Raw genomic sequence first — 15,700 nt, 5'->3', positions numbered from 1 at the left:
ACAGACCGGTATTAGTTTGCTGCTTGGGAGTGGTCCTGGAAATCGCCCTGGGCTCTGTCCTGCACACTCTGGACCAGTCTGAGGGCTCTGCAACTCAGACCCGGCCTTTGGCTGGTTGCTGCAGACCTTGGCCCTTGGAGATCACACTCGTCCGGACAGCATCCTTGGTTCCTAGGTCCCTGACCCCACTGTCTCCCGGAGAGCTGTCTGCAGCCACCCAGGGTGCCTGTAACTTCATGCTCTCCCCTGTAACTTCAATCCCTGTCTTGGCCTCCACACTCTCATACGAGGCCAGAGAACGGGATTCAGGTCCAAAGACCCCTTGGTCTGCCCACGAGACGCTCCCCCTTTCCCGTCCTCTCTGGGGAGTCCCAGCCCAGGGGGGAGGGGCCAACCTGGGATCCGAGTAAAGTTGTCCACCAGTCGTAGTAGGTGCTCCTGCCTGGTGCGGACGCGGATGAGCTGGGCCTGCAGGAGATGCTCAGGGACCAGCGTTTGATTGTTGTAGGGCGTCTCCAGGGCTTGGAGCCGCTTCTGCAGATTCAGAACTGGACACCCCACCGCCACACCTGCAGCATCCTTTTAGGGACTTCATTAAAGTCCTAGCACTTGAGCATAACCCTGACATTCTGTGTCACATGTGCATAACTCTGTGTCCTGAACGGGTAAGCACGTGTTTAGTGTACCGTGAGGACTTAGAGTGAGCACACAGAACTTTGTCTGTATCTTGCATGTGTGCACTCCACACTCAGATATGACGTTACACGACCACAGAACGTACCTACACCCTGTAAAACCACTGCGCCCACGAATAACCTGCACGCAGTTAGGAGCTTTTTGCATGCTTGGACATGAAAGCGTGGCCGCTAATATGCTGATCTGGCCTAATCGTGTGTAACTTTCATAAGTGTGTGACGTGTGTTTATGACAACTGGCCACACGGCGTTCTTGAGGGACTTCACTATCTGCTGATGGAATTGCTTCATGGCCTCACCGTTTGGATTGGGAGCACTTTGAAAGTCAAATCATGTTCAAATGAAACACTCTGACCAACAAAGCTACTTCCCAGTCAGAGGCAGGGAATCCTTGATGTGAGAGGCACGAGGCACATCCTTGTGAGATCACTGCATCTTTCACTGTTTCAGACACACACAGCCTCACACATGTGGTCCCTCTCTCTCTACCTCCCTCCCTCCCTCTTGCTCTCTCTCTCTCTCTCTCTCTCTCTCTCTCACACACACACACACACACATGCAACACACACTCCCCTTTCTGCTTCCCCCTCTTCTCCCCCCACCATGCAGACCACCCAGGGACTGAGAACTCTCTCCCAGCAGATAGGCAGCAGTGGCCCCAAGGGCTCTCCTGTGAACCTGTGCCTTGTGTCGGGCCGGGCCACACTGTCACCCCAGGAGGGACCAGACAGGACCCAGATGCTTTACCTTGCACCACCAGCAGCCCAGCACCTGCGGTGAGCAGAATCAGGTAGATGAACAGCAAGACCGTGAAGCAGTTTATCCCATTTCTCTTCTTGGGCTTTGGATCTGAAACACAACCCAGGCAGACAGCTGCTGCTGCAGAGGGCGGAGAGCAGGGGCCCCCAGCCTGTGCCGAACCCCCTCTGTATGAGCAGGGGGCTGCCCATGAGGTCCCACGAGGGGAAAGACACAAAGGCCCACGACCCCCAGATCATCTTCCCCTTGATTCTCCTTGCCACAAGGCAAGGAGTGCCATTGTCAGCCCCTCACTTATGTGGCCGGGCGAAAAACCCCTGTGCACACATCCTTAGCTGGAAGGGCGCAGACCTGTCAGCCTTTCTCCCCATCGAAGCCCTAGCATGGAACCTGCCACAGGGGTCACTCAATAGATGTACATCAGAGAAATTGATGAATTAGCATATTTCAATTTCAAAATTCTGGGAGGAGGATGATTGTTCCTGTTTTACAAACAATGAGCGGGGTTTGGAACAGTCGAGAAAACCTGTTAGGTTATAAGACAAGAGCTGGAAATCACATCCAGGCCTTTGTTTTCTTTTTAATTACAAAGGTAAAACGTGCTTAATATAATTCCTCAAACAATATGGAGAGCATTTCAAGGATTAATAATCTTATAATTAATCCCCTGAGGTCCTAACCCGCTGAGGTAAGCTTTGTTAGCATTCTGGGTTGTGGCCTTCCTTCCATCTCCCCTTCCTCTCAGAAACTTACAAACCCACATCCTCCTAGATAGACTTGTGTTTTTTTTTTTCTTTTAATTTTACTCTAATGACATCATGTTATAATTACATATTACAGTACATATCAATTATAGCACATGCGCTTTCTGCAGTGAAGGAGTTTTCCATGGACTTCCCTCTAGTTTTCTCAGTAGAGAGAGATTTAACTGTTCTCTTTAATAGTTGCCTCGTATTCCTTGAAGACACGTGGTTATGCTCAGTCTAGCACAGGGTGTTCCCCCCACCCCCATGCACCCCTGGAATCTAGGCCCACACAGCAGCCTGAGTGAGTTCTCCAACACACAACCTGCTCCAGTCACTCCCTTGCCCTCAGCCCTTCAGCTCACTGCCCTCAGGACAAACAGCTCCCCCTGCTGGTTCATGTAGCCTGGCCTCCAGCCAGCTCTCCTATGGCCACACCTCCATACCTCACCTCCCCGCTGACACTGACCAATGGTCAGGCCAGACCACTGTGGTTACACCCTTGTGACTTCAGGCAGAGTATCTCCTCTGAATACCCAACCTCCCTTCCTTCTTTCTGCATAACTAATTCGTACTCATCCTTTGGGAGCACAGTAGATCTTTTCCTGCTCCAAGATAGATTCTCAGACTCCCCTCGGCTGGGTGGGACCTCGCTCTGCTTCCCCACATCACTGTATTTTTATCCACTGTGGCCCTGAGCACGTGAACTGTATATATGTTTCAGTATCCTCCATATGGCCTGGAAGTTTCTTAGGCTGTGTTCCAGCACCAACATGGTGTGCTGGAAAGATGGTGACGGGCTAGATGAATGGATGAATGAGTGGTTTGGGTGCTGAACGTGTACAGAGTTGAACATTTTGAAGTGTTGGGAGAGCATCAGGAATGCAACTTAAGACCTCAGGTGTCCATATAGTCATGATGGTGAAGATGGATAACTTACAGAGGAAGCCTCACAATTAATAGAAGATGGTGGATGGTGAATACTATCTCATAGACAGCAACCAAACATGATGAAACATAGCATGCAATGGGAATAGAAAGATAAATTATGCTTCAGAGACACAGGTACCATAGAGGTCAGAGGTGGAGGTGAAGGCCAGCACGGAAGATAAAGATATTTTCAAATTACATGGTAGGACCATGGTGCAAGGCATTTGAGTAAGGATGATGAGAGGAAAACCAGACATGGTAGTGTGATGGGAGTAGTTCAAGCTCAGAATGCTTTTTAGTTCAGAGCTATCACCTGGCATAGAGGCAAGGTATTTTAGAAACTGGGAACTTCAAATCTGTGAGCTTTGTCTAACTCACTCTATACAAAGCAGAGGATCTGATAAATTCTTTACCCTTATGTTGATCATTTCATCTCTTAGTGTTTAGAATAAACTGTCATGGAAATATCTACTCTCGTTTGGGGTTGACCAATGAGCAAGAGTTGCTTGAGATGAGAGAATGAAAATTAAAAAAAAAAAAAGCTTCAGGTGAATAAGAATGAGCTTACCTGGAGTAAACTATGGTTATTCTGGGTAGAGATTTTAGGGAAGCAGGTTTTAGAAATTTGACATCTCTATTGTCTGACTCACAGTGAAAATATGGCTCCAGAGAGAAATAAAATTTCAATTCCATAAAAGAGCTCAGTGAAGAAAAAAGGTTGCACACAAATTTTAGGATTCCCAGGCCTTCCATCTTCCAACCCCTCACCAAGTGGCAGAATATGGCTTGGTAGGTGTACTTCTCTCCTACTGTAACACTAGTGGAAATCAAGTGGGAGCCCCTCTCCCCACATTCCCAGCACTGAGCTACTGGTGAGGCCCAGGGAAGTGGTCTCTGCCCTGTGGGTTTGAGGTCTCCCACCCTCTACTTATTAGCACTGGGCAATGTAGAGCAGTGTCCTCTACCCCTGCAGGCAGCACAAGCAAGGGGCAAGAACACCAATAGCACAGGGAACAAAACAGACTAGAATAGCATGGTCAGGGCTCTGAAAATTAAATTGTGATTGGAACCATAGCCCACAAAATGAACCAGAATCTACCTACTAAATCTAAATAGTTTATGTAAGAAACGTAAACCTAAAATCATTGAGATGACACAAATGTTGGAATTATTCAATAAGGATTTTAAAGCAGCCATCACAAAAATTCTTTAATGAGTAATTACAAATAAAACTTTTTTTTAAAATGTCACAAAATAGAAGATATATAAAAGAACCAAATGGAAATTTCAAAACACAAAAAAAATTTTTTAAACGTCACCACATTGGCTCAATAGTGTAATAAATACAATAAAGGAAAGAATCACTAATTCTTTCAGTGACTGATAGATAGATAGAACTAAATGATAGAACAATAGAAATTGCCCAATCTGAAAAACAGAGAAAATCATCAACAAAAACAACAATAAATAAACAGAGCCTATGAGACAGGTGGATCAATAAAAAAGAAAAAAAAACACATAATACTTATATCATTGAAGTCCCAGAAAAAGCGTGAAGCTGAAAAAATAATCAAAGAAATAATGGTAGCTGAAAATTTCTCAAATTTGGGGAAGACATAAACCTACAGATCCAAGAAGTTGGGTAAATCCCAAACATGGTACATTCAAAGAAATCCATACCAAGACACATAGGCAAAAATCTGAAAAATCTAGACATAAAGAAAATTTAAAATCTGAAGAAAAAGAAAAAATTTTGAAAGCAGCCAGAGAAAAATGGCACACTACCTATAAAGTGATACCAATTTGGAATATCAGCAGATTTTTCATCTGAAACCATGGAGATCAGCTAGAAGTGGCACAATATTTTTTGTGTGATGAAAGAAATGAATTGTCAACCATGAATGCATGCTTTAGCAAGGTATGGGAAATAGAGATTCTCAGATGAAGGAAAACTAATAGAAGTTATTGCTAGTAAACCTACATTTAAAGAATGGCTAAAGGAAGTTCTTCAAATAGAATGTTAATGATAGTAAGAGAAGGCTTGGCACTTCCGAAAGGAAGAACAAGAAAAAGGAAAGAAGAATGGGTAAAATACAGGGCTATATATTCGACCATACTTCTCCTCGTGATTTTAAAAAATCACATTTGATGGTTGAAACAAAAATTATGATGCTGTCTGATGCGGTTCTCAGTGTATGCAGAGGAAATACCTCAGGCAATTCATTTTAAAAAGTGAAGATGATAAAAGGACATAAATGGAAATAAGATTTCTACACTTTACTCAAAGTGGTAAAATGTTAATACCAGTAGACTGTGATATGTTACGTATGTATATTGTAATGCCCAGAGAAACCACTAAATAAACTATTCAAAGAGATGCACCACAAAAATCTTATAAATAATTAAAAATAGAATTCAAAAAATGTGCTCAAGTAACCCATAGGAAGGTAAGAAAAGAGAAACAGATGAACGGGAAACAGAAGAAACAGAGAAAATACAAAATAGGATGGCAGATTTAAGCCTAACATACCTATAATTACTTTCATGTAAATAGTCTAAATATACCAAGTAAAGGGTAGAAATTGGCAAAGTGAATGGAAAAGCATGACCCAATTATAAGCTGTCTATAAGAAACCAAACAGTAGAGCTTCTATTCACATGAAACAGAATTGATACAACTGAAAGGAGAAATGGACAAATCCCAGTTATAATTGGGGACATTAATACCCCATTCTCAGCAAATGATAGAAAATCAGCAAAGGTATAGAAGAACTGCACACCACCACCAACCAACAGGATCTAATTAACATTCATAGAATACTCCATGCAACAACAGAAGAATACACATTCTTTCCATGCATACATGGAATATTTACTAAGACCATATCCTGGGTCATAAAACAAACCTCAACAAAATGTAAAAGAAATTAAATTTTACAGATGTTCTCTGACAATAATGGAATAAAAATAGAAATTAATAACATACAGACAGAAAAATGTCCAAACCCTTGGAAATTTTTTCAAAACTTCTAAATAATGCATGGGTCATAGAGAAAGTCTCAAAGAAAAAAAAAAATTTTCACAGAACTGAATGAAAGTGGAAATACAACATACCAAATTATGGGCTACATCTAAAGCAGCACTGGAAGGGAAATTTACAGCACTAAAATCTTACATTACAAATGAGGAAAGATCTCAAATCAGTAAACTAAGTTCTTATCTCAAGAAACCAGGAAAGAAGAGTAAAATAACCCTAAACAACCAGGAAAAAAAAGAAATAATAAACACCAGAGCAGAAACCAATGAGACTTAAAATAAGGATACAAAAGAGAAAATAAAAAACAAAAATCTGGTTCTTTAGTGGCATGGACATATATACACTACCAAACGTAAAATAGATAGCTAGTGGGAAGCAGCCGCATAGCACAGGGAGATCAGCTCGGTGCTTTGTGACCACCTAGAGGGGTGGGATAGGGAGGGTGGGAGGGAGGGAGATGCAAGAGGGAAGAGATATGGGAACATATGTATATGTATAACTGATTCATTTTGTTATAAAGCAGAAACTAACACACCATTGTAAAGCAATTATACTCCAATAAAGATGTAAAAAAAATCCGGTTCTTTGAATAAAATCAATGAAATTTATAAAGCTCTAGCAAGAAGGACAAAGATAAAAAGAAAGAAGACACAAATCACCAATATCAATAATAAAACAGGGTATATCACCACAGATGCTGCAGCCATTAAAAACAAAATAAGAAAATACTACCACTAACTATGCTCATAACTTAGAAGGAACGAAACAGTTCCTCAAAAGTCACATACTACAAACACTCAACCAAGATGAAACAGATAATATAAATATCTATGCCCCTTAAATAAATTTAATTCGTAATTTAAAATCTCCTATAAAAGAAATATCCACATCCAGATGATTTTATTGAAATTTCCTAACAAACCTTTAAAAAAAGAATTAGCACCAAGTTCAAACAATCCCTTATGGATAACAGAAGAGTAGAGGACACTTCCTAACTCATTTTATATGATAAGTATTACCCTAATATGGAAACCAGACAAAGGCAGTACAAAAAGAAAACTAAAGATCAATATTTCTCATGAAATTTGGTACAAAAATTCCCAACAAAATAGCAGTAACCCATATCAAGCAATGCATCAAAAGGATTTACAGGGGCTTCCCTGGTGGCGCAGTGGTTGAGAGTCTGCCTGCCGACGCAGGGGACACAGGTTCGAGCCCTGGTCTGGGAGGATCCCACATGCCGCGGAGCAACTGGGCCCGTGAGCCACAAATACTGAGCCTGCACGTCTGGAGCCGTGCTTCGCAATGAGAAGCCATGACAGTGAGAGGCCCGTGCACCACGATGAAGAGTGGCCCCCGCTCGCCGCAACTGGAGAAAGCTCTCACACAGAAACGAAGACCCAACACAGCCAAAAGTAAATACGTAAATAAATAAATTTATTTTTTTTAAAAAAAAGGATTTACATACCATGACTAAATGGGATTTCCAGGTATACAAGCCTGGTTCAATATTAGAAAATCAATGTAATCCACATATCAATAGGCTAAAGAAGAAAAGTCATATAATCATATAGTTGATGCAGAAAAAGCACTTAACAAGATCTAATTCATAATAAATTGCCTTGTTCCCAACCTAAGGAGGAAAGTTTTCTGTCTCACCAGTTGTGGCACGCTGGCTCAGTAGTTTTGGCTCAAGGGCTCTAGAGTGCAGGCTCAGTAGTTGTGGTGCACGGGCTTAGTTGCTCCACGGCATGTGAGATCTTCCCAGACCAGGGTTCAAACTCATGTCCCCTGCATTGGCAGGCAGATTCTTAACCACTGCGCCAATGTGTCCCACCATTGTGTTTTAAATTTCGATTTGCACTTGTTTTCCAGTTGTATACAGAAAAAGAGAGTGAGAACAGACATCCTTGCCTTGTTCTAATTCATAATAAATTGTCATAATTATCACTCTCGTAATAACAAATTTATAATAAACCTGTCAGCAAACTAAAAAAGTTCTCAGACTTGACACCAAAAGCACAATCCATGAAAGGAAAAATCAATAAATTGGACCCCAATAGAATTAAATGCTTTCGCTTTGCAAAAGACTTTGCAAAAGACTTTGTTAAGAGGAGGAAATGACAAATTACAGACGGAGAGAGAATATTTACAAATGATGTATCTGGCAAAGGACTTGTATCTTGAGTATATAAAGAATTCTCAAAATATTGAGTTTTCGTTTAGATTAGTCAAAAACCAAAGAATCCAATCAAAACGCTGGCAAAAGGCACGAAGAGACATTTCACTGAGGAGGGTGTACCAACAGCAAATGCACACATGAAAAGATACTAGCTATTAGGAACGTCATTAGCTATTAGGAAAATACAAATTAAAATTACAGTGAGGTATCACTATCACCTGTCTATCCAAATGGCTAAAATAAAAATAGTAATAATATCAATTGCTGGCAAGGATTGTGAATCTGTTGTACACTGCTGGTGGGAATGTAAAATGGTGCATCCACACTGGAAAAACAGATCAGCTGCTTCTTGTGATACTAAACATATATTTAGAGTCCAGCCATTGTACTTTCGGGCCCCTATCCCAGGGAAATGAAAACTTGTGCTTACACAAAAACTTTTATGTAAATGGTCATAGCAGCTTTATTGGTAATAGCCCCAAACTGGAAAAACAACCTAAATGTCTTTCAATGGGTGAACGGTTAAACCAACTGTGTGCATTCATATCATAGAATAATACTCATTGATAATACTCATTAATAAAAGAACCAACTACGGATACACACAACAACTTGGATGGATCTCGAGGGAATTATGCTATGTGAAAAAAAGCCAGTCTTTAAAAAGTTACATGCTGTGTAATTCTATTTATATAACTTTCTTTAAATAGCAAAATTATAGAAAGGAAGAACTGATTAGTGGTTGCTGGGGGATAGTGATGGCTGGGCGGGGAGAGAGGGTATGTGCGTCTATGAAAAAGTATCATGTGGGAGATTTTTGTGGTGATGGAACTGATCCAGATCTTGATTTTGGTGGTGGTTACACAAGTATACAATCTGATAAAATTGTAGAGAACTACATTCACACACACGAATGAGTGCGTGTAAAACTAAAGAAATCTAAATAAGCTCTGTGGATTGTACCAATTGTTTCCTGGTTGTCATATTGTACTAGAGCTATGCAAGATGTTATCATATTGTACTAGTTTCCTGGTTGTCATATTGTACTAGAGCTATGCAAGATGTTATCACTGGGGGAAAATGGGTGAAGGTCACAAAGACTTCCCTGTACATTTGTGTTTTGCAACTTTTGATTGCAAAAATTTACAATTATTTCACACAAAAAAAGTGAAGAGACACCTCTGGGTAAAGTCAGATTTTTACAATTTACAATTATTTAACAATAAAAAGTGAAAAAACACCTCTGGGTAAAGTCAGATTTTAAAAAAATTCTAAGAACTGGTGACACGACAAAAAATAAAGTCAGAACAATGATATGAAATGAAATAAGTCATATCAGCAAGGCTGACCCTGCATAGACTCCAGGGTTAAGGTTTGTTAGGAGAATATTTAAAATTAACTTCAGAGCAGGAAGAAGGGACAGCTAGCTCTAATGTTGGGGCCAATGCTTAGTGTTAATTAAAACAAACAACAAAAAAACCCATAACTTTCTTCCATAATTTGTATTTTTGGGGGTCTTCTCTGTCAGGAAGGATGTTCTTCAGATAGAAATTGATGGGAAGAAATATCATGAAGAAATGTGTGAGACCTGAAATAGTTGAGGGCTTTGGGTGAGAGGGCCAGATTACATTCCACAGACGGGCAAAAGGTTGCCAATGTGGTAACAGAACTTGAGAAACCAGACACATCAGGAGACTGACAGGAAGACCTGAACCAGACAAATGCTCATTTTTTCAAGAAGGTGAAAGGAGCGCATCCCAGAAAGATACGGTCCACAGGGACAAATGTGAATTCTCTCGTTCAGGCTCAAATGCTCCATTGTTGAAGGGGAGAGGGGCTGATACTGGTTCGTAAGGGAAGACCTGGGGTTTTGTTGGACTTTCAGGGCAGCAAGAGCCAGCAGTCTGTGGCGCCTCTTCAGAAATCTAAAACAAATCTTCAGCCTACAGAGAGCTAGGTAGGTAGATAGATAGATAGATAGGCAGATAGATGAATAGATAGATAGACAGGTAAACAAGGCTGGAGCCGTTTAGTGCTAAAGTAAGTAGATTCTTCATCTCAGTAAAGCCCTGAGTGGGTAACTGTGTTACAGAGCCTCACAGTGAGTGCTGTCCATGATGGCACTCATCTAGTAAGTTCCATATGTTCTTTGTATGAGGAGGTAGAAGCTGTGAATGCACTTAGGAAAGTGTCCCATCCAAACTGGAGCGATTTTGGTCTGGGGTTAGATTTTTACTTCGTGGTATCTATAACCCCAGTCAGAAATCTGGGATTCACCCTTGACCCTTGTAGCATCCTCACTTACCTTGTCCCCCCACTATAGTCCTACTGATTTGACTTTTTAAAAAAATATATTTATTTATTTATTCGGCTGCACCAGGTCTTAGTTGCAGCACGTGGGATCTTCGTTGCTGCATGTGGGATCTTGGTTGTGGCATGTGGGATCTAGTTCCCTGGCCTGGGATTGAACCCAGGCCCCCTGCATTGGAAGCATGGAATCTTAGCCACTGGACCACCAGGGAGGTCCCTGATTTGACTTCTAAAATTTCTCCAGAGCATTCTCTTTTCCTTCCACACACCCACTGCCTCACATCATCTCTTGCTGCCAAGCTCGTCTCTGTCCTCAGGGTTACTCTTTCCAACTCGTCCCCCATCTATGACGGTGAGTAACCTCAAGTGCAGATCACTGCCTATCAGCCCAACTTCAATCTCTTCAAAGCTCCCCATTGCCCTTGCCACTTACAAATAGGCACTTGCCATCTACCTCTACAAGGATTAAATCAGGAGCCGCTGCAGCAGCTGACCTTCAACAACCCCTGAAAGGAGTTCAGCGGGGAGATCAGGAGTGAGGCTCTCTGCACTCTGCGAAAAACTGGCAGAACAGGTCTTCAGATAGTTAGATATTTTCAGGAGAAGATTTTATGAGCCCAATTCTTGCATCTCCTCTATTTAGAAAAGCGCTAAAATCATGAGCAGTGACATCTGCTCCTTTTGACTAGCAACGAGCTTCTGCCAACATGTGTGCTTGACTGCACATCCCCCCTTCACTAAAGTCATATATAACACTGACCTTCCCCCTGCCTCTTTGGAGCAGTTTCTCAGAGCTCTCTGAGATGTTGTCTCCTGGGCTAGAGTCCTCATTTTGTCCCCAGTAAAACTTAACTCCCACTCTCACATTGTGCTTTTTCTTTTTTCTTCAGCAGACACCCTCAGGATAAAGTCCAAATTAATTGGTCCTAGTCTCAATCCCCACTGAGCTCCCCCAACCGATTTTGACCCGACAATATGGAGCTATTTGTATTTTTTCTGATATTCCTTGGGAAGGTGTCATAAACACGTTGTGCCCTACCCCAGCTCCAGCCTCCATCTCCTTTCTCTAACGAATCCTTGCTATCCCATTAAACTTTAGAAGAGCTAAAGCTCAGCTCTGCCCTCCAGGGTCCCACATCAGCTTAGATCTGTCCATAAAGTCCTGTGCAAATCTCAGTGACAGCCAGTAATGAACTGTATAGAAATGGGTTATGAATAGGCTCTCTCTGCCGCCCTCCATCCGACATAACTGTGGGCTCCCTGAGGCCAGAGGCCAGGTTGATCCATGTCTATTTTCTCAGTGCTGAGTGCAGTGTCCAGCATGGAGTAGGTGCCAAATCTGTTTGATCACCTGACTTTGCTTGAACATTTTTAGTATCTTAAAAAGGCATGTGTCCAGAACACTGCCTTCTCCAAAGTTCTGAATAACCAACAATTATTAAAGTCATTTGCACTCCTGCCTTCTCTGTTACCCCACTGTGAACACCTAAAGGCAGAACGCTGGACCCTTAATCTTTGTACCCCCATAATTCCAGCCACTGACCTGAACAAACAGACCCTGGGCGAGAGGGACAGTCAGGCAAGGGGACAGAGCTGCAGTTGTTCCTGGACATACAGTCTCCAGAAAAGAGAGTGGGAGTGGGAAAGACTGATCAACTTGGAAGACAATTCCAAGAGGATATTCTGAAATGGGAAATCAGAGATCTCCTGTGGGAAGCACTCACCAGTGACTTTGAATGCTACAAATTCTAGAAGATTTAAAAAACTGCATCACCTGTGTAACACTGAAGGCGAAAATAAAACAACAGTTGACTGAATTTTTAAAATCTGAGTTTAATCTAAGGCAGACTAATTATGAAGCTGTAACATACCCTAGCCCACACCAAATGGAGAACACACTCCCCGAGGAACACATGAGTTTTCACAGAAGACATCTTAAAGAATTTTAACAGAATTGCATTAAATAAATTTTCACAGAAGACATCTTAAAGAATTTTAACAGAATTGCATTAAATAAATATGACACTTGGCTTCAGTTTTGTGGAACTTTTTCATCCCTCTTGTTTTGCATTGTCCTTTCATCACACACGTCACAAACATAATCTGTGTGTCAGAATGAGACACTAATAAAAAGGAGGGACATATAATAAGCATTAGCATTAATTGAAGGGAAAATATTTAAATACAGTTTAAAGGAGTCACGAAGCTAAAAAAATCCCTGTATGCTAAAGACACAGCATCTATTACTAGCATTATACAAATTTCCAATGGAAGCATGGAGGTATTCCAGAAATGTATTATTGACTCTCTAAGGTGCAGACCTAGACTTTCAATGGACTTGTCTATTCTTATGCCGCCAAGAGAAAGACTACATCACAGGCAGTGTCATTACTGGGGACTAGTACTTTACCATTAAGTTCAAAGGTCTCCATTGTAGACAGCATGGTTTGGTCCAGAGTCGTTCTTTCTCTGGCGCTAGCTGAGAGCTCTTTCTCCTTGAGAATTTCCTCATTTTCCATTGCTAAGCTTTATAGATGGCCAAAGTCCTGGAGCCAGCAGAAATGCTCCCCACAAGAGGAACCACTCGGGGAAAGATTGTTCCCTTTTAACTACTGCTGCTACTGGTGGAGCACACAGCACTTCCCTTGGCTCTGATTTCTGAATTTGCAAAATGTTTCCTGACATGATCAGGCTTAGGTATTTCTCAAACATGGGCTATTTACATGTGGAGCTCCTGCTTAGTGCAGCTGCTTGTTAAAGGGGGTGTGGGGAGTTGGGACACAAGTCACAGGTCCTTGAACCCACCCCTTGCTCCCAGGCCCCTGAGAGCAGAGTCGATGACCCTCCATACTCTCTCCATCTGTCCAGGCCCTGCCATCATCCCAGACCCAGTTTATTGTCGTGGGACCTCTCCAACCCACCGTGAAACCTGCCTCCTCTGACCTACTTCAACCCTTAGAGTTCATCCTTGCTACTCAAAGTGTGGGCCACGGACCAGCAACGTCAACATCACTTGGGAACTTTTTATAAAGGCAGAGTCTCAGGTCCCACCCCACAAAGACTGAATTCAAATCCACAGTTTACACAGGTGTAAACACAGGTGGTGTATGTACACATTCAAGTTGGAAGCGCCTGGCTCTACCCCATACATTTTAGTGTTTAAGTATGTTTCCTCTCATAGCTTTCCTGTGTTCTCTCTGTGTGCGTGCACATGTGTGCTTGCTCTGGCCCCAGTAAGATCTGAGCTACTTAAGAGAAACCCCTTTGCTCTGCCCCCTACACCAGGCACTCCCCACCAGGGAGGTTGTATAGCACAGTAGTTAAGAGACAGACTCTAAAATCTTGAATGCCTAAGTTCCAATTCCACCTCCTGCAAGCAGCTGTGTGACCACAGGCAAGTCATGTTAGCTTTGAGCACCTCACTTTCCTTGTTTGTAAAATAAGGAGGGTGGTAATGATTTTCGTGTGCATTAAATGATTTAAGTGGTATAAGGTGGCCAGGATGAATACTGACACCATGGTGCTGCTATCACTAGAGACATTGTGAACCCACTGTGTCCAGGGAGATGAAGGAAACAGCCTTTGCCTTAAAGGAGCTCAGTCTAGTATGCAGGATGATCGTGGATACAACTGAATTCCAGAAAATCGCTGTTGGTGATTGGACCACCTAGGAGGACAGAGGTGGCCCGGAGGCAGAGAAGGCAGGGCTGGGAATGCCACAAGGAGCTTTTCCATCAGATCTGGGTTTAAAGGAATGACTTGGAAGGTCACCTGTAGAGCAGAATAAGGTGAGGGCCTTGCAAGTGGGAAAGATGGCAAGTGTAGCCTCACAGTGGCCGGATGCTTGTGGACCATGGACCACTGGACTATTTGGGACATGAGAGATGAGGTGGCAGGAGACGAGGTTGAGCTAGGTCAAGTTGCTTTCTTTGGCCTGTGGCATGGCAGAAAGTAAAGGGGCAAGAAAGTCAGGAAAGAGCATTACTGGCAGCGCCCCACAAGGTAGGGGCCCCCATTGTGCCCACATTTCAACATTCAGGAGGTCCCCGGTTCGGGCTGAGGGCTATAGGAGCAGAAGCCAGGACAGAAAAAGTTAAAGGAGAGAATTGGCAGTGAGGAAATGAAGGCAGCTGGCAGCTCCAGTCACAAGTTTGGGGGGGTACCCCCCAAGAGGGCAGGGGCTGTAAGGGCCTCCCCTGTGGGCAGGAAATCCCCTGACAAAGGGGTGCCTCCTCTCTCCGCCTGGTCAGCTCAGCTCCGACCAAGGGCAGTCCTCACTCATGGGGGTGCAGAAGGGACACTTTGGAAAATGCTGTGTGTTAATTACCGAGTGTAGCCTTCTTCGGAGGGAGCATTTAGTGGATGTCAGGTTTCGTCATTTAGCTCTGGCTCTGGGATCAAAGAGACTTGGGACCCAAACCCAACTCTTGCATTAACTTGCTGTGTGACCTTGGGTGATTGAGTTAGCTTCTCTGAACCTCAGCACAATGTAATAGCTCGTAGAAGGATTAACACATATACATTACTCAAAACTCCCAATAACTTGTAACTTGCCTCTGATCTTGTGGTTAGAAAGTGATGACACCACAATGCAAACCCAGGACTTCCTGCCTCTACAGCTTGGTTTAAATCTAGTTTAATCTAAGGGCTATAATCCAGAAGTTCATACCAGATGAGCTTTCTGAAAACACACATGCCATTCCCCCAACCCCAGCCAGAGATTCTGGTTTTAATAAGAAGCCTCATGGTTGGTTCTAATGCACAGCCAGGCTGAGGACTGCTGTGCAGAATAGTAGAGCAGTCACAGGCAGCACGGAGACATGTGTGAGCCCTCGGGACTCCATCCTGGGAGGATCCATGCAGTTGAACAATCAGAAATTACTGATATTCACCCCTTTTGATAGTTGATAAATAAATACTTCATAGGATTGCAGGGCCAGACTAGGCACATGAGGCACTAGCGTGGGGTGCAAAAGATTCAGTAATCAAGCTACGTAATATTTGAACACAGTTTTTAAAAATCAAAATGAATGCAAAAAGCCCA

General features: G+C 42.7%; 1 protein-coding gene across 1 annotated transcript in view; it reads right to left on the bottom strand.

Annotated features, from left to right (window-relative positions):
• The window catches only part of MARCO (macrophage receptor with collagenous structure), a 123,835-nt gene that overhangs the window by 18,454 nt on the left and 89,681 nt on the right, over positions 1-15,700 (bottom strand). The window contains exons 6-7 of the mRNA XM_060151188.1: positions 1,443-1,544; positions 396-548 (exon numbers count right to left, since the gene is read on the bottom strand). Coding sequence (XP_060007171.1) covers positions 396-548; positions 1,443-1,544 — 255 coding nt within the window. The remainder of the gene's footprint in view (positions 1-395; positions 549-1,442; positions 1,545-15,700) is intronic.

Source organism: Lagenorhynchus albirostris, chromosome 6 (assembly GCF_949774975.1).
Source record: "Lagenorhynchus albirostris chromosome 6, mLagAlb1.1, whole genome shotgun sequence".
Classification (NCBI taxonomy): Eukaryota; Metazoa; Chordata; class Mammalia; order Artiodactyla; family Delphinidae; genus Lagenorhynchus; species Lagenorhynchus albirostris.
This window is presented reverse-complemented; position numbering and strand designations above follow the sequence as displayed.